We start from the raw sequence: 19,519 nt of genomic DNA, 5'->3' as shown, positions 1-19,519 counted from the left end.
ATGTCTCCCTTAATACGCCTCGCTCTGTTGCTATTTGGCGACCGAAAGACAAAGTTATTCAGAGGATTTGAATGTTTATGCTACAAACATCCAGATCTCAGACATAAAATAGGTATACCCCCATTGCACTGACGTCATAATCATTAAAAGTTTTTTTCCAGAGTCCAGATGTTTCCTTGCTTCACTAAAAATAATCGCTATTCAATGTATAACAAAACACGTTTGAGTGTTGACGCAACATTCTCCGATCTCACTTTATTCCCGGATATTAGCCGTTCCTATTCCTCGTTCTGCTTAATGTAAATATCATTGTTAATATCCATATTTTGTAAATATTCTGTTTATATTCACAGTTTAATTCCACAGTATGTTTTCTGTTTATTCTATCCTTAGGGTCTATCAACACTCTAGAGTATATAGGGTGTTGAACTTGAACCTTTTAGAACCGCCGATCTCAACACCTACAGGGTGTATAAAAAAAACTGCAAATGCCATAATTTGTATGCACGAGATTATACATTAGAATTCCAATGACTGTGCAATAGATTAATTAAATATATAATGGTCTAAAATGGATACAAGTTAGTATGCGTTTTTAGTATTGGTTTAGGAAGAAGCTCTGATATTTTGGAGAAGCTCTGACATCCGGTGTTGATTTTTGCTTCTATTATCTACTAAAACTATACTAAAAATATACCATATACCAGTCAGGCAGCTCCTTTTTGAAAATAAATAGGGGAGAATACATGTATGTTTATTCTCCTCTATTTATTTTCATACTAACAACTAAATCTCCTGACGAAGGCCCTCAGAAGTGTTTTGTCTATTTAGGCAGTTTTTATACCACATTTGATGCTAAATTGCCAATTAAAGTTTCAACAATGAAAGTTACCAAAAATACATTTCGCGGGCATTAAATCGGGGCATACGCACATGATATCATCTTTCCTGTCAATTAACCACCACATCGATGACATTCGCTGGCACGCCTATTCTGGCACTGGAACGTATCCAATTTTATTTATTGTATGATAACAATTAATAAATAAAGCAACATCGCATTTGATGAAAAGTTTAAACTTTTTTTAAAGAAAGCTGTTGTTTCAAAATACGCAATACAGATTGTGTCAAAAAGGCAACCATTTAATATTCATATTGGCCCGATTTATGCTAGACTAGACTAGACGGATGATCCGTATGGACAGATCATTCCTCTGAATATAAACGCACGACGAACTATCTAGACGAAGTGAATATTTTTGAAGTGTTGCCTTTTTTATACATCCTGTAGTGTTTGGTGACAGGACCGCAGCTAATTATTTAAAGCGTACTGCCGCGCAAATACGCAAACGTAATTATGTAAATACGTAAACTTTAATATTGGTTGCGTGGACAACACCCATTCACATCATTGGTCGACATGAAACATGATCAGATACAAAAACAAAAACATCATCGTGTGGTTATATCTATCAGATGTCGCGTTCTCTTTGTTTGGGAAAGTGCAGAATATTCACCATGGCTGGTAGTCTACCTTATGTCCTTATTTTGATGACTTTTTTCTGTATGGAACAGTCTATTGGTTATAGATTAATAATGCCACAACAGCAAAACAAGCCACCACAGGTATACAATGTCTTGAATATCATATTTTAAACTTCGATGAATATATATATGCAACAAACGCGATTCCGATAAGTAAGTAAGTGAACTCTTTATTTAATGAGGGAAGCACAGGATAGTTTCTATTGCTAAATTTGCTATACTTGATATTTTCTAAAAGTATTTAATATTTATACGAAGTAACTGGAATATTTGCGCATTTGCGCGAATGGGCGGCTTTTGTGTGCGAGCTATACGTCAGCGCATTGAAATTGGCGAATGATATTTTATGAAAATCTAAAAAACCTTTTTCGGAACCTTTTTCGGAGGATTTTTGAGACTTGAGTGTATATTATATGTCACTAGCTACAATTACAATTTGGTGGCACTTCACTCGATGTAGGTAAATTCTAAAGGTTTTTAAAAGGGTCTAAATTTCGAGTAGAATCACACACACAATCATACAACTCAATTCAAGCCAGGAACAGTTGAGAAAATTAGTCAACTATCGGGCCTCCGGCAGGAATCGAACCCACGCTAATGCGATGCCGGTGCAGTCCTTCGGCCACTGAGCTACAGAGGTAGCTGACAAGAGCAAACGTGGATAGTGTGTATTTTAAGGTGATAATACCGAGAATAGGTGAGGGTAAATCAATTACGAAAAAAGGGGTATCCTTTCGAAACGTTGATGGTGATGTCCGTTGACGTTGATCCTGTTATAAAGATTTGAAAACAGGAGATAAGCTCTTTACACCCCATTCCTTCCAGTTTGATTCTCTCTCCTTCAGTTGCTTACGTACCTTTTTGACCTCTGAAGTTGTGATTTTCGATTAATGTTTTAATACTCGGCTCTGATGGAGTGAGTGAGGGACTGCCGGACTAGTTGCTTTGAGATTAAATTTCAGTTTTGTGGCTCTGGCACGAAAGCAATGCATATAGCTATTGTCTGAATGTAATACTATATGCCTTTGTTGAACCACGATCGACATTTCATTCGATTCATGACTGAAATAAAATAACAAAAGTGTTTGACATCTGACGTTGCGCACATTGCGCTAAGTGATAAGAATAGTTCTCGATGACAAAGACGGCAAGTTTTAGGTTTTTTCAGACATTGAATTTTCTGGACAGGACAGGACAGAACAATTTACAGTAAATTAACCTATCTCACTCCGGTACCTACACACCACGTAGCTACTTCCTATACAGGACGCATGCACTGAAGTGACACAATGACATTGCAAATTCACGATTTATGTCACAAATTACTTACACTAGTAGTTAACACTACAGTATCCAAATTCAGATTTTTAATTTGCAATCTTTATAGATGCCCAGAACTTTGTTCTCTAAAATTAAAAATATATCGTCAACTGACGATTTCGTCAAATCAATGGGCAAGTACCTATCACAGTCACAAATCAGGGCACTGAAAGAAGCGTCGCGTAGGCAGTCGTTAAAGTCGCGCAGTGCAGGAGGAGTATCAGCAACGGCACCAGGTAATGTAAAGAGATCAGTATCAATTTTTCTGAGATTGCTGCTAGTCGAGATTCGAGAAACGAAGGGAAAGGATTCTTCGTTTAGTTGTTACAGCATTTCTGAAACATAGCCAATATCGTACTTATCGTTTTGCACAATTTTCAATCTCAGATATGATCGATCTCAATCTTCAGCATTGCAAGTTGCGTCCTTACGTACATTTTGTACAGCAACCACCTCCTAGCGAGAGCGCATTTCTCTGGCCATTTGCTGTACAAATCCCTCGCTGTATTGGTTCATGTAATACCCACCAAAGCATCTACCGGTGTGGTGGAAAGACCAAGGTTAGTGTGAACTCTAAGAAACTAGATGCCAGGGACGCAGGTAACGTCGTATAAAAACCCTGGGTACGCTGGATGGGACTCAGGGTGGGACTCTTGGGACGCGAAAACGATGCAAAGGCACAGAGGAGATTGTCGTAAATCGGCACTGGCACAGAGGAGATTGTCGTAAATCGGCACTGCACCTACTGATGTGCCTGGTAGCCGCCTATTTTATTTAGACACCGAAGTTCTAAACGGAAACAAAACAAGCAATTGTACCGTGACTACAGATTGAGGCGTGTGTTTGAATATTTCTGTCTGATTTCTGAGTTTCAGGATATTATAAGCAGAAAGACTCTTATGCGAATGACTTATAACATTACACCTTATACATTTTTTTCGTTCTTCCAATTAGACTGTTATTCCTCTGACGGTTTACAGAGTGCCATTTCCTTCCAGTCGAAAAAGGCGGGATGTCATGGAAGAATTGGAAAAGTTGGAAGGTATATATAAACTTCTCAGCTTGTTCAAACTGGTATAGGTATATAACGATTCGTACGGATCGCATACCCAAATTAGACTCCCTCAAAAAGGTATAAAAAAAATTAAGGCCCCCCAATGGCGGGTAAATAGGAAGAGAATGGTAGGCTCGGCGTACTACAGGGTTGAAGCTGCCCTTTTCTATTATATGCTTACGAGGCGGGTAAAGAGGGCGGATAGCTGCCCCCCATGCATTTCTCAGACCGAGGTATTTTGACAGATTCGGAAAAAAGCAGTTGTTTTTATGTCGTAAAATAAAAAAAATCCCCGTCATAATTGTTACATCATAATTAAGGAAACGCAGGTATTTGCAGGTTAAAATTTTGAGCAAGTTTATTCAAACCCCCCTTTCCCACCCCCTCACGACGTTCTGGCCCGTACGCCCATCATTCTTTTCCTGAAGAATATTTTTAATGTTTTTTGTACATTGTTTTCATGCATCTGTAGTGTAACTTTTTTGCACTACTTTCATTTTTTCTTATCGTAAAATTTCTAGCGCCCACCAGTAGTTCATTTTCACAATACAGCCACTCATCCAGTTAGTCTTTCTGCATAGATTCGTAGCGTTGGTGATCTCCTGTCATAACCCAGCAAGCGACGACTTGTACACCAGCTAGCGTTAGTTTCTTTATAATCGCATTCTCACTGAATTACATTTTTAATTCTCTTGTGGCACACATGCCTAAACTGGCATCCCCTCATACCCTTGTATTCTGAATCCCGTAGCGATGATCTGTATAGTATATATAAAAATAGGCAATTCGAATAAAAAGGAACACCACCATTCACCTCCGCAAAAAGAAAAAAAGTGGAAGTGGTTTTTAAAGTTCAAACCTCACAGTCGCTATTGTACAATTCAATGTAGATCCTGTTCACGAGTTAAGAAAACGCAGTGTTGGCCAGATTCAGACGCAAACTATAAATTTGGAGGGTCACGCGGATTGCAATTGCGAGTGCGTGGAAACCAATAAAAGTTGCGCCAGAGAAAACAAAGTACTCAACAGCGAATTTTGTGATTGTGAATGCCCATATGTGAGAAGTTGTACATATCCATTCCGGGTAAATTTGATGTTATTTTTACAAGATTTTCAATTTTGAACATAATAATATAACATGTACGTGTGAGGGAAATTACTTATTAGAGATAAAAGAAGGTTCAAAAAAATTCTTACCTAACAGGGGTACACTTGAGGGAGAGTATATCTTTTCTAAAAAGGGAGGAGTGAATAGCTGTTCCATTGTATCAATGTGTAAAATCAATTTCTTATTCTTGCTTATTTCAGTGGGATGAAAATCAATGTAAATGCTCTTGTGGTGAAGATCCTTCTAAGAAAAACCGCGAATGTCGCTACAATATGAATATGAAAGGTGTTTGGAATCATGACAAGTGTGCCTGTGAATGTGAATCCAAGTCTAAGTGCTATCCTTCCATCACAAAATGGAATGTGTTAAATGGAACGACTTGTGAATGTACATGTTCCGTGACAAAGTGTGAATCGGGTAAAACCCTTCATAAACGATCAGGTCAAAAGTGGTGTTATTGTAGGTAGAGGCCACCTTGGAATTTGACAATAACCTTGTGACATTAATAACTTTCAACAATCAATTGCAAGACATAAGATGATTGAATAGCAGTATTATGTGTTTGTAAAATAAATAAGAGGCAGGATATTATTTTTATGGTAGATGGGAAATTTGCAGAACATCGACAACATATATGTGTTAAGTTTAATCAGTTTTAAAATTTTTAAAATATATGGTGCGTAATAACAGTCTTTATTATAAGTATAGACGCCCATCTTTCAAAGCCATGTAAAGATTAGTAGTTTCAGTGCTGCTTTCCACTGTCGCGTTTTTTGCACGTACACGCACGTAAAAGCTTAAAACCTTGAAGTTGTTGAATAATTAATTTACGCCAGAAAAAAACACAAAGTCATCAACAAAATCCAACCCTATGCATCTATTCAATCGTTGATTTATTTGAAACTTTTACGTGCGTATACGTACGTACAAAAAACACGATAGTAGAAAGCAGCCCTTAGTCTAATTTCAAATGCTAGCGTCAGTACTGTAGCAGTAGCATCACACCACACCACACATCAGCTTCATCCATGACCACGATGCACAGAATGAGAATTATTTTATAACGTAAACTGCTAGTAATATTATACTGGGGGCTGGGGGCCAAGTTGGCTAACGTTGTAACTGCTGGGATTGTTCTCACGAAAACTGTTGCAATTTCATCTTATCGGCAATCTTTGACAAAATAAGCATGGTTACAACATCTGAAAATTCCTAATGACTTACAAACAAACTTTTCAATATTGCAATTAGATTTATTATATAAAACGAATTAGACAGCATTTATAGCGGCGGTTGTCTGTTCAATTCATAGCCCGGTTTTCTTTGCTTACTTTCTGACCAGGGTTCTGACACAATCAAGAAAAAAACTTACCTCACAATGGTGAAATGAATGGCTTTAATGTTGAAAATGCACTTTCACAGTTATCATATCCCCCCCCCCCCATACACACGCCAGATTTTTCAAGATTGAGCTAAACTGAATATTGACAACACATGCTGTCTCTATCAGATCAGTGGTCCCTATCAATCAACATAAATTATGATCAATCAAGGTATCTTATTTGCTTTTTCTTAAAATAAATCTGACTTACATGAAGTACGTCACGAGAATCCAATATGGCGGATGATGAGTACAAAAATAATTCAGGCGAAAAAAGAGAAATTAGTGGTACTTTTCTAAAAGGTTTTTCTGCGGGAGTGATTCTATCGCATATCAATAAAAACCTAATATTGGGACTTATAATTGGGACTTTGGCTGGATGCTATGTGCAACAAAACTACACTGGAATTCCTGATGTCACCGAGACTCTGACGGAATGGGTAAAGAATGTTAGAGAGTCAATCAAGAAAAAATCTAAATAATTGAAAAAGACCTTGTTTGAAGATCAAGAAACGATTGAAAATAACGCTGATCAATGGGATATGAATCTGGATACATTGAGTTTTCCTCATGGTCAGACTTGTATGCAAAATAAACTATTGAAATAATGAATAAAATAGGCAGTAAATACTGACATTCTCCGAATATAAGACGTTTTAGAAGAAATGAACCCCAAATCAAATCCGTAGAGTTTGTTTTTGGAACTCGTGTGGTGAAATTGCACCATTCTCAGTCAAAAATGGATTGTTGACAATATGCTCAGTGCAAAATCAGAAATTTTTATGTAAATCCCTGGCACAAGAAAAAAAACTTCTGACAGACTGCAATCACCAGGATTCAACTACAATTGATTCAGCTATCATAAAGTGAAAGGTGGCTAGCTATCTATAAACGAAACAGTATGTTCCTATTTCTTCAGTGCCTTTTCATTCTCTTATGTAAAAAATGTATTTCTTTTGGAAAAGTGGCATTTTAATAGTTATTCTTGCTGAATTTATAATAAAAGACATGAGTCTGTGATATTGTATAGATATTGTGCATGGGCTCCCCAAATTTACCATTCCTTTCTATTGTATATTACAGTTAAAGATAACTTACATTGTGAAATAAAAACTGCACAACCTCGTTTCCAGGGCCTTTTGAGACTTTACAAGAAACAAGAGTAAAGGCCCTCGTATCGCCCATTCAAAATACCCACATTTTGTAGGTATTTTGAGTAAGCATAAGTTATCAAAAAATTTTGCCTAATATTTTCAAAATACCGGCGTCACATAGAATGGATAATATTGTTGCATTAAAGGATATTGGAATTGTACTATTTTGGAATAATTACAAAATATTCTGCCAATTACACATAAATTAGGAAATATAATTTAACCAGTCAGAAGCAGCGGGTCTATCCCAGGACCTTTATACCCAAACCCAGAATCAAGGTAAAGGCCCTGGGAACCAAGCTGAAAAATGCATAATCATTATACTTTAAGCACTTAATTCCCTTACATTCCATGTTCACCAAGAACCTGGTGTCTAGTTCAAATATTAGCCTGCGTTTTTAACTAAATACGAGCTATTGTTATTTAAACTCAATATTTAGAGATGATTCGTTATGAGATTATTATGATATTCATAAATTCAAGGTCAAACTGGTAACATTGTGCAATCCAGTTTCTTCAATTAATCAATTAAATTAAATCAATTATCATGTTGGAACCTAATCATGGCTTATGGGTACACAAAGGGAGGGAGGGAGAAAAAGAGTTCGCATGAACCCTAAAATACATATAATTAAACTATTGTTGGAAAGTAAGATACATTTTGGGTTCTTATAACCAAGTAATGCAGTATAATATGTTTAATATTTGAAAAATCTCACCCCAAAATGAAAAAAAATTGTTTCTTCTAAATTTTAAAATTTCAATGCCAACTCTTAATTTCAAAATATTCAGCCCAGCCTAAAAGCTTTTTATCAGCAAAAAATACTTTGCAAACAACACCAAAGTTTCAGGCAATCCGCAGTGGTGCAAAATTACATGAAGTAACTGTACAATTTTTGAGACTTTATTTGCTTTTCACTTAGCAAGTAGCGTAGGCTTTGCGTAGCCAATCAGAAATCGTTAGCTGACAAAAGCAAATACAGAATCGCCTGTTTAAAACTCAAAAAGCACAAATATGTGCTGGATGTCGGTTGAAAATAAATATCGAGTACACATGCATCTTGAACTACTTAAAAACATAGGTTTTGCCATAAATGGTATCAATCGATATTTTTTAGGGAAACAAAATTCAGTTATGTGACAACAAACAGCGTAGTCAATATTGCGAAATGAAAAGAGTTATACGAGGGTGTGTGAATAAGACAATCTTGCTTCAAAATCTCCTAGTTCCTAAAATTACACGAACTCAGCAAAATTGTTTAGGCCTTGCCCTTGGACGGTTCTAATTTGAATTAAAACACTAAATTACGAAAATACACCAGCGCTGAAATTGGCGTATATCAGGAATTTACCACCGAATAGTACCGGGCTAATGACATTAAAATAACGTTTTCACAGTTTCAAGGGGACTACGTCGTCAAATTCTTGAATTTACTGGTCAATTAAAGCTAACAAAACTTATTGAGATGTCAATGACAACGACCACAAAGACCTCCTTAAACACCGGAATTAAAACCGTGGGAAGAAAATCACGTGGCATCTCCCTGGGTAATTTATCATTTAAACATACTCATTTGCTACCATATAACATATTTCTTAACACTAAAGTAAATTGTAGTTTGAAACTAAAATGCAGTGATGACAATTGAAAGGGATACGCACGATGTCACAAGACATTTAAAATTATCCAAAACGATACCATATTCACCATTATATGTTGTTAAAATTATATTCACTGCTTTCACTAAATCTCACAATCACACAATGCAAAGCGGTTTGGGTATCGGATAGCTAGTAGCGTATTGGGTAGCATATATATGTTCATTAATATAAATTAGTGATTTTTAACTATTTTCAAACTTTAACTAGTTTCAATCGCTTGAACTGAAATTTCCCGTTGTTGGGTATAACTTTGAATAAATCTTAGTATTCCTAAATTGAGGATCCTCTTTAACAATTGTTGGTTTCATAGCTGAAACTTTATTGTTCTTCAAGCATTTTTAGAACGGCTCAAAAAAACAACCGGCCCCAGTATAATAGTTTAATGCGGTCGTACTCTAGTGGTAAGCTAGGGCAGGTATCACACTGCAGGAATACTCTACGTGCACGTTTCATATAGTTCAACAAAACCGACAGAATAACTACAATAATAGCGTGAGTAACTGAGTAGGTGTGTTTGTTCCTAAATGCTGGGGGTCGATTAATGGCTTACCCACGATGAAACATTGTTCAAGTTCAGCTTCCCAGCAGCTTTAAACGCTGTGCTGAAAAATACGTGCTGTGCTTTACCCTGTGAAACATAAAGCGTTATAAAGCAATTTACAAACTTTGATTAATTTGTCACAATAGATAAAAACAATAAAACACTGTGCATTATCCGCGTGAAGAATAGATACATTTTGGTTGAATCAGCTTGCACGTACATGGTGTAGCATATTTCAGCATTTTATATCTATTTGCATTAAATATCTAATATCTGTTCAATGTAATGTCTGTTCAGTGTTCGATTATTGAAAGCTGTTTTGTATTCGCTAGGAAACTCCAGTCCTCAGACACCATACAGATTATGAACATTCTATAACATGTCGGCACACTTTAAATTCCCGTCTAAAATGTTATAAACTGTTGTAAATGTCACACATTATGCTAATGACAGGTTTCAACTTTCTTCAAAATTAGCAAAGGTAAACTTAGTTCTTTATGTATGAGCAAGTTTACCCGGCATATTTCGAACAATGCCCCTGCAGTGTATGGAATATATACCCATCAAATGGAGATGGTTTAGAAACCCGAAATCATCCTTCTTTAAAAACATCACAATCAAACAGATAACCGCTATCCACTCGGCTCCCGCCCTATATTTAACCCAATAGTACAATAGAGAGAATTTTATAATGCCACTGCGCATTTCGGTAGTGATGGATTTGGTGTTTACACCGCTTTGGCACCTGAACTGACTACATGGTAGACGGGAAGGGGCGGAGACTTTAATTTACTGCGTGTGTATCCAACGTGGCGTGTGTATCCAACAGAACTATGACTATAAATGACTTGCTGGTTTCTTTAATTCTTTCATACTCTTGACACAGGTTATGTGCCCAAGTTTCACTTTCTTTATCCGTTTTGACATCACTTTCAACTTTCGTCGTGAATGGATAGCGTTATAGCAACAGTTTTTGCGTAAAAACAAAAATGAAAACACTCGAAAACGTTTCCGTGTTCACGTAGTCTGCAAAATTTGAAATTTATATGGACACCAAAGCAGTCAAAATGTATTATTCTTATGTGATATACAAGAGTATTAAGATAAAATTAAAAATTATTTGATTTTGAAAAATAAAAAAACGTTGAAAATTCGCGTCGCGTTGCCAATTCGCGTCCTGTCTGTGTGGGTCTTTATACTTATTTATGGATCTATTTAATTTCAATTATAATTTAATCTATTTATAAATGGGATTGTGTGCATTGATGATCAAATTTCCTTTTGGAAAGCACAACACAGGAAAATTGCTTTCCTATTGCTTTTTATTTTTTTAGTTATTTTGGAAAATATATACACGTCACACAGGTACGAACATCCTGGATTTCCTATGAACTCCCGTCATGTTTTCTGTACGAAATTTTTAATTTCCCGTGAGATTGTTAAAACTTCCCGTAATAACTGCATGCATGTTGCCCGTATGCAGTCTTTCCAAAATCATTGCCCGCTTGTACCGAAAATACAGTCTTCATACGAAATATACTTATATTGCTAGGTGGAATATAAGTATCTCATGCATGTGCACGTTGGTATGTGTTAGTTATATATATATCATGAGATATATACATATATATAGCGGCAAATGAGTTGGTTATATAATATGAATTTCTGTATATGCCAAAGTATTTCATTTTCACCAAAAGTTTATACGCGTTTCAGTGAAGACGCGTACTATGCATGCAAACTGTAGCATGATGCAGTCAATAGCAATGCATTTGGCACCGCGACTGAAAAAGTAACATATAGCGGCAAATGAGATAGTTATATAATATGAATTTTTGCATGCCAAAGTATTTCATTTTGACTGAAAGTTTATACGCGTTTCAGTGAAGACGCGTATACATGCATGCAAACTGTAGCATCACGCAGTCAATAGCAATGCATTTGACACCGCAACTCAAAAAGTAATTTGGTATATACACAAGCCGTTTTAATGGTGGTACAAAGTCAAATTTCTCAAAATTATTTGTCTATAAGAACGCACACTTGACCTGCAGTATAGAAAAATGTTTCGTCAAAGACAAGGTCCAGTGTTGTATATGCATGCATGCATGGGCCAACAAAACCTTATACAAAGCATATTGTCTCATGACTTTCAATAATCTGCATATACTTTTCAATTTCAGATTTACACTTTAATTTAACACTTAATAATCACGAATGAAATGTATTTCCCACAACATATTATACCCATATAAGCTGCAAAGATAGAGTTTCGAGTACTATAATAGTTAACGGTGATCGTCTGACGTATCAAAGAACTACATGGTGTTCAACAAAGAAAAAAGACAACACAAAGACGACAATATACCATTCTTTTAAATTCATAGACCAACTTCGAAAAAATATTTATGTACATAGCGTATAGCTCAAAAACTCAAACCAAAGAAAATTCTACTATACACGTAAAGGTGACTCATTAAGTCTTGCCAGAGATATATATTGGGAAAATAATTTAAATGCTCAACATAGCTCGCACTTCGCATGCGTGTGATTGTTTAAGCACTCGAGTCCCACTGCCCCCACAACACTTCATTTCTGGGCAGTGCGCAAAAGCCTGAGTGTTGTACTTGATAGCATATAGCAGTTCGTGAAAGCAAGTTGTAGTTGATACAAAGGAGTCTTGTCTAGTCATTAACAAACACTGCACGATGAACGGTTAGTGGTTGATAGAAGGCGACAGAAAAACCACATAAGTATTATACTGAAGCAATACACACACCCTATAGCTATATATCTATATCATCCATCCTACTCTGTAAATATGGATTAATTTTAGATTGAGATGTAAAACTGTTATAGACTGAATCATATAAACTGCACTCTCTCTCTTTCTTTCTCTCTCCTTCAGCCTCACAGTCTCTCCTCTCTCAAATGTTGAATGCATGCTGTCATACCTAAAATTATTAAAATATACATATCAAGGCAAATATCACATAAAATTCAATGTCTTGTGGTGAATGCATCCTATATAAACCTCTTTCATGAATTTTAAAACTCTGCAAGAGCGATTTTACTATATCTAAACTAAGTAAACTGATTTAAGTTATAATTTATATAGTTCTACCATATAGGCAAGAGGACCAAAAAGGGGTAAAAGTATTTCTTGTTCTTTGGTAAGTGTGCAAACAAAGGAATATATAAAGAGCTCCGCAGGAAATTGATAAGGAATCGAGCCTTGTTTTATGGTTCTTTCATAAATATGTATATATAAGCGTTCACGATTCTAACTGACAACTCACTTGTTGTGTTGTAATCCTGGTTATTTTTTACTCCTTTCTTTAAGTTGCGTTATATTCAGAACTAATCTGACGCGGTAAGTTTTGACATATAATCGTAAAACGTTTTTATTTGTAGGTGACATTTTTTGTAGTGTAGGAAAATGTAATTATGCATGGATTACTTTGTAAATAACTAAGTTTGAAATTCACAAGTCACAACTTAATGTCATCGCGCCAAACATATAATTACATATAAGTCATAACATAAATGTATCTGTTATAAAATGGGCCCATGTTTGAAGTTTAGGAAAGCAAGAATATGTGCGTTCAATTATATAACTAGTTAATTGTTGTATCGTTCTTTGGTTGCGCTGCACGAATGATTTGAACTACAATCTGCATGAATGCAAAAAAATTAATGAGCGCATATGTAGCAGCAGTACTGGTTCTGATCGGATCAACAATGGCGTGTTTATCAAATCAGGTTTGATTAAAGCTCGTAAGCTAGTAAAGCTGAAAGCCCACTCGCATTTTCTGAGACTTGTACAATGTATAAGAATCAATTTGTTAACCAGTCACACAAGTAAAACTGAACACTTGACCGCGACCATTCGTTTTTTAGATTAATGGTTTATTGATGAATTCATATCTTTCTACTTGAAGTCTATATAAGAGCTGGACTTGCTATACAACTATCCAAAACTATTTTTTGAATCCCATGTTTTTTGCACCCCCAAATACTCAATATATAGCTACTCAGCATTTGAAAAAAATGCAAGACTCATGCAAACTTTATAGGGCGAAGATAAAGTAAGTTTGTATTAGCGACTATGTATCGCTGAAAAAAAGGCACATGAAAGAATAAGATTAAGAAAGAACGCTTTAATAAAGAAACTTTGAAATATCAAGATGTTTTAGAAATTTCATTGAGTCCGTACAGTCATAAATGAGTGTATTATACGCATTCACATAACCCTAAATTTTAAAACCTGAAATGTCATTATTCTCTCTGCATGTAAACATTCGCCAGAGCATTATCGCCAATATTTTGTCGCCGTAATACTTGTATTTCAATTTGCACAACAATCTTAATTGGAAAACAATTTCTGGTAGGATATAGTCTTTACGAACTTTTTTGTCGCTCACTACGGACTTTATTACAAGAGCCTCTTTAATTAAAACAACATAAGTGCGGAACTGGAAATTCATCATCGATAACCCGTCGTAAAGACTGTGTGTATTTAACCAAGTTATTTTTGTCGACGGATGAAAAAAGTCTGAAGGGAATCATACACGATAGATTATGTTGACCTGATCACAAAAACTCTTGAAAATATATAGTATAATTAGTTATTCAATACATATTACAGCTTAAAACATGCTTTATATGCAGCGACATTAAAGGTAAAGCAAGCCAAATTTGAAGCACTTGCTTTAAAGACTGGATGAGTAACTAGCCTAACCACCATAACCGGACACAAAACCGGACGTAGACTCTTTTTGGTAGTTCTTGAAATCCACTTATGTCTTACTTTAGCATTGAGAGTTTCACATGAAATACTACGTGTAAAATAATAATTGAGTATAGCTAGATGAATGCCACCGAGGCGATTTGTGGCTGTTTTGACGTTAACAAAGGGCAGGAAACATGTTTAGATTTTAAGATAAATTTACGGCCTCTCTTTTGTATTGCTTTCAACAGCAGGCTCTAATTACCTGAGAATGGCGCATAGTGAGACTTTTAGGTCCACTGTTTGAGATTTCTCTGTTCTCCAACACAAGACAACATTACAGCGTTGAAATTCTATTCAAATGTGTTGGTGGGTGGTCCAGGGTAATTAAGCTGAAAGAAAATTAATAGTCAACGCGAGACAAAGTCAAATTTACAGTTGTTTTCTTGATAACACTGTGTAAAAATAACTTGCACACGAACAATATTGCTATTATTCGTTGGCTTTATTACAGTTGCTAAATGCTTTTCACTCCACCCTATGTAAACCTCTGTAAATCTCATGTTTTGCATATTACAAACTGGGAATAATTTGTGTATTAAGAAATCTTAGAGACCCGTCAGGTGCTGAATACAAGTTTAGGAACACAGAGCTTATAGGAATTAATTGTAGCAAGAATGTTTTTGTAATTTTTAGATTTGGCACCCATCCACCCTTTGTTCAAAAGTCAAAACCCCGACTGTATAGGTGACAGTCCACTAACAATTTATTTTTGGTCACACTTCTGCCATTCACACTTCTGCCAACTGCAAATCTATATATCAAACGTTTATAGCCTAATGTCATTACGATAAGATTGCGACTTACATGAAATGATGAAATCTATATAGTTGCTTGACGACATTTGAGTTTGATGACATTTTGTGCTTTCAGGTGTTACTAGGTGATAGGGGAAAAGGAGATTACACTGAGTGTTTCTTAACTTGTTTGTCAAAAGTCCTCGGTAACTCCATTGTTATACTAGTGCCGTGAGTTTTTGCGTTCTGCGTTTTGCGTTGCCGATTTACTAAGGTCACACCGGAAATTAAAAAGGAAGCACACCCACAGTGTGCTCAGGCGACGTCTACTTTGCGTATAAAACCTCTGGAATCAATATTAAGTTTCAAAATTGCATTTGTCTTTGGCACTGTACCCATCTCATTAGCACGGATCACTTCGTACTCAAAACCAAGCAAATTTGAAAACTCGTAATTTCGATACAAAGTAGGTATATGTAATTATAAAATTATTATTCCGATATTAGTTTAAAAACGTTATAATAGATTTGGCCTGCAATTTGAATTATATCAAGGCCGTCGTGCGATTCAAAAGAATTTCTTTCATAACAATTTTATTCAAAAATGCGGTATGGAGTTTCGTTCTATCGAAATATAGAGTGCCTTGACGAATAGAGGCAAATCATAAGCCTTTCTCTCTCAAAGTTGAGATGAAAGATTGAAAACATTCAGATTAAATGAATGGCACCAACACAATATCCACTATAGATGTTAAGTGGTTTATAATGCACGTTTAGATATTGTTGATCCCCAATATAATATCCTAAGATCGGGCGAACTCGAGAGATTTTAATATATACAACGATTCTTATTCACAGGTAAGTTGGACGTGATGGCCTGTTTTGGATTCGCAAGCTTTGCTTCTTGTTGTGTTTTGGTCAGCCTGATTCAGCAAACCGTGGCACCGCCGTCTCCCATTATTGAGGCCTATAAACCCACCACCGTAGAGCCAACAACAGGTTTTCAAGAAGGAAATCAGGGATTTGGAGGTCTGGACAATCTACGTACGATGCTAACAAGACTTGAACACAAGATTGACGATTTCAATATGCGAAGAAGGTTTATGGAAGCTCAAATGAAGGCCCCAAATGGTCTTTTTGCCAGCAGAATGGAAGCAGCCTTGGACTACACGAACCCTGGAACACCATCAACCGTGTATCACAATCAGAAAATCGTGTCTGTCAATGGAATGTTCTTGCAGATCTTCCCAGATGGAACAGCGAATGGAACTAGAGATGACACCAGCCCTTACAGTAAGTTAATGATGTATAAAATTATTATCACCCGCTCTTCTCGGATTCGAAAGATTTCATTTCGGTAATTCAAATTATTTTGTTTGGATGATTTTCCAAATATAAGGAAATAAAAGTAAGATGATCGATCCGTCCATCATTATAAAAGCTAATATGAAATATAACGGAATATAATTTGAAATATTCACTTTTTTTCAACATACCAAGCCCGACAGAAAAATGAAGCACAACTGGATTTCACAAAAATCTCAACGATTCTTTTTCAATAATTTGTTCGACGCTATTTAGTCAAAGGCAAACTAGAAAAAAAAGAGATTCCGAAGAAAATTTCGTCAGTCCGCTGTATATTTTCATAATAAACCGATTTTTCATCCTCCTTATAAACGTGCTTTATCTTCAGTTGTGCGAGGCAATTGATGCATATAGTTACTGTTTATAATATATCAAGACAGTTTTCATCTTTACAATTTAATTTCTGAAGGTATATTCAGCATGTTTGCATTTTTATCGAGTGTAGCCTAATTGAAAACGTTATTTTCCAGCCTCTCTCTCCGTGGAAATGGTTGGGGTGGGCGAAACGGTGAAGATAATGATTAAAGGAGAAAAAAGTAAGAAGTATTTGACGTGTACCAAAAACGGGAAAAAATTCCATGCTATGGTAAGTGCATTGAGGCATCAAAGAGAATACCTACATATACATTACTCTATATAGGTATTATCTTATATACCCAGAAATAGGCTAGAATACCTATATGTATATTATTCGTTCTATCAGTCTCATTCAATCTAATATAATAAAAGCTTTTTTCGGGTTGTTTGTAAAAATAAGTCTGCCAGACTGATTTTTCGACGCTTGATTTCTTCCTATAAACCATCAAACACCTCTCATGAACAATCTTCTCATGTATGGTAAACCCAAAGCGTGCCACTGAAGTCAAAACGTATAGGGAGAAGATTATCACGCTGATTTTAATATCCGAATCTATATAGTGAAGGCTTGTTTGGAGGACACTATAAAACGGAACTTTAATGACATTCCCACAAAGAAAATAAGGTCGAATCGAGCACTTATTATTTATCCTGTATTAATCGAACCATGCAGATTCATATTAAAAAATCCGCAGGACTAATCTTTGCGATTTTTGTTCTTTTTTTTAGACTAAGAAGTCCTCGAATGGGGTATTTTTAATTCCTCAGCCACCAAAGCCTAAGGACACGCGTAAGATAACGCAACGCTCACTATATTGGAATACAAAGAAATACATGAACCTTAAATGTGAAAAGTACGGTTGGTTCCTGGCGTTTCGTCACAATGCTCAATTGAAGAAAGGTCGTCGATCCAGTGGAAGGAAATTAGATTCCTGGTTCATGTTGTTATCGGGTGTATAATGACAGTTATGTCGTATCGACGAAACAATACCTCGTGGAAGAGTATCAAAAACATGGTATACATCCTCAGTGCTGATTCAAAATTTAAGTTAATTGATAAACACGCACAAGAAACTACACAAAATTGCGTAAATGTACAGTTTGAGTAAACGTGTGCCGCATCACATAAACAATATTAATATATAGGATAGAATGCTGGGTAAATTGTTATACATATATATAGATACTGAAGCTAATATAAACGTTTTAAGTTAAGACAAATGCATATATCGTTAGAAACCTCGCGAATATAGCACAACATGCAGGTTGAGTTTCGCCATGAAAGTGTTGATGAAATTACGAGATGGGCGTTTCCAATATATTTTTAAAGTAAAATTAATTATTAAATGCAGGATCTTTTTAGCAATGCCAAATCTTTGCACCCGAATGCACTTTTCAGTTATTTTTTGACGGAATACTTTGATTAGATCCCGAGGGCATTAAATTTAACGAGTGCGATTCAGAAAATCTCTGAGTAGCTATATGCTTGATTTCGTGTCAAAAAAACACAAACCCTAATATTCTAAGAATAGTTGGAAATATCTCTATAGTTTCCTAATGATACATAATCATTTGAACGCAGATTTTTCTTTACTAAGTAAATCAAATTAAGATGTATATTTATATATTATTTAATAGAATGTAATGTAGTATAATACAAAATGTAATTTATGACATAGTAACCCAGCAAATAATGTTATCTCTATAGAAATCATATTTGTAAACGCGGTGTTTAATGGTTTGAGTCTCACAGTTACAGCAAGTAAAGTGCCGATTGCCTCGGAGTATTGCATTATAAAACTGCATGCCCAGAATATTACGTAAAATGCTAAGCCTATAACGTATCTATCACATGTATTACGTATTGCAATCTCTTAAAAATCATTTACGTAAGTCAACTTTACAGCATTAGCTATTAAACAATTAATGCTTCAGTATTGATGATCCAAGATAATCAAAGATCACTTACTATCGATAATTGATCTCATGAACTAATTATGAATAACATAATTAATAAAAATTTGTAATATAATAACATTACGTATCAATTGTTTGCATGCTCCTATTTACACGAAAAGAACCACTAAAATATTTATAACGTACTTATACATACGAGCCAGGAGGCTATATCAGGAATTTATAACGGGTGTAAAGTCGCTATCAACTGTACATTTAAATACAATGTAAAGGAAAGTGTATATATATATGTATTATATATAAGCTTTTGTTGATTTTGTTGCATGGTAATATGAAATATATTGATTTAAAGGAAGTTGTATTCGTATCATGCGTATAGTTTTGTACATTATAAAAACGTTGACCTTGACGTTTTGCCTTGGGCGAATCACACACAGATAAAAACAGGCATGAAAAAAACAACAATGTAAGGAAAATATATTCACTACAAAACAGATTTAAATTTATAATGAAGAAAAAGGAAAAAACAGAAATTCTCGATGATATTTTTTCTCATTTCTATAAAATTAGACAAAACCTAACTGCATGCT

At 35.4% G+C, this 19,519-nt stretch overlaps 2 protein-coding genes across 2 annotated transcripts; both read left to right on the top strand.

Moving 5' to 3' along the window:
* Positions 1-1,449: 1,449 nt before the first annotated feature.
* Positions 1,450-5,843, top strand: LOC114524645. The gene is made up of 6 exons (XM_028545790.1): positions 1,450-1,626; positions 2,933-3,101; positions 3,253-3,425; positions 3,820-3,907; positions 4,810-5,003; positions 5,228-5,843. The coding sequence occupies exons 1-6, from the start codon at positions 1,477-1,479 to the stop codon at positions 5,492-5,494; spliced, it is 1,041 nt and encodes a 346-aa protein (XP_028401591.1). The 5' UTR covers positions 1,450-1,476; the 3' UTR covers positions 5,495-5,843.
* Positions 5,844-15,844: 10,001 nt separating this feature from the next.
* Positions 15,845-19,278, top strand: LOC114524463. Its single transcript, XM_028545550.1, has 4 exons — positions 15,845-15,899; positions 16,149-16,583; positions 17,126-17,241; positions 17,742-19,278. Exons 2-4 carry the CDS (start codon positions 16,163-16,165, stop codon positions 17,970-17,972), a joined length of 768 nt encoding a protein of 255 aa, XP_028401351.1. The 5' UTR covers positions 15,845-15,899; positions 16,149-16,162; the 3' UTR covers positions 17,973-19,278.
* Positions 19,279-19,519: the final 241 nt, after the last annotated feature.

This window comes from Dendronephthya gigantea, unplaced genomic scaffold (assembly GCF_004324835.1).
Source record: "Dendronephthya gigantea isolate DGI-Jeju-01 unplaced genomic scaffold, DenGig_1.0 000031F, whole genome shotgun sequence".
Lineage (NCBI taxonomy): Eukaryota > Metazoa > Cnidaria > Anthozoa > Malacalcyonacea > Nephtheidae > Dendronephthya > Dendronephthya gigantea.
This window is presented reverse-complemented; position numbering and strand designations above follow the sequence as displayed.

What these genes read in the sequence shown, in the direction of transcription:
- LOC114524645 (XM_028545790.1), top strand. Translation starts at nt 1,477, where the DNA reads ATGTCGCGTTCTCTTTGTTTGGGAAAGTGCAGAATATTCACCATGGCT. An exon ending in GGTGTGGTGGAAAGACCAAG is followed by an intron (nt 3,426 to 3,819) that starts GTTAGTGTGAAC and finishes TCTTCCAATTAG; the next exon opens with ACTGTTATTCCTCTGACGGT. An exon ending in AGAATTGGAAAAGTTGGAAG is followed by an intron (nt 3,908 to 4,809) that starts GTATATATAAAC and finishes AATTCAATGTAG; the next exon opens with ATCCTGTTCACGAGTTAAGA.
- LOC114524463 (XM_028545550.1), top strand. Translation starts at nt 16,163, where the DNA reads ATGGCCTGTTTTGGATTCGCAAGCTTTGCTTCTTGTTGTGTTTTGGTC. An exon ending in AGATGACACCAGCCCTTACA is followed by an intron (nt 16,584 to 17,125) that starts GTAAGTTAATGA and finishes GTTATTTTCCAG; the next exon opens with CCTCTCTCTCCGTGGAAATG. An exon ending in GGAAAAAATTCCATGCTATG is followed by an intron (nt 17,242 to 17,741) that starts GTAAGTGCATTG and finishes TCTTTTTTTTAG; the next exon opens with ACTAAGAAGTCCTCGAATGG.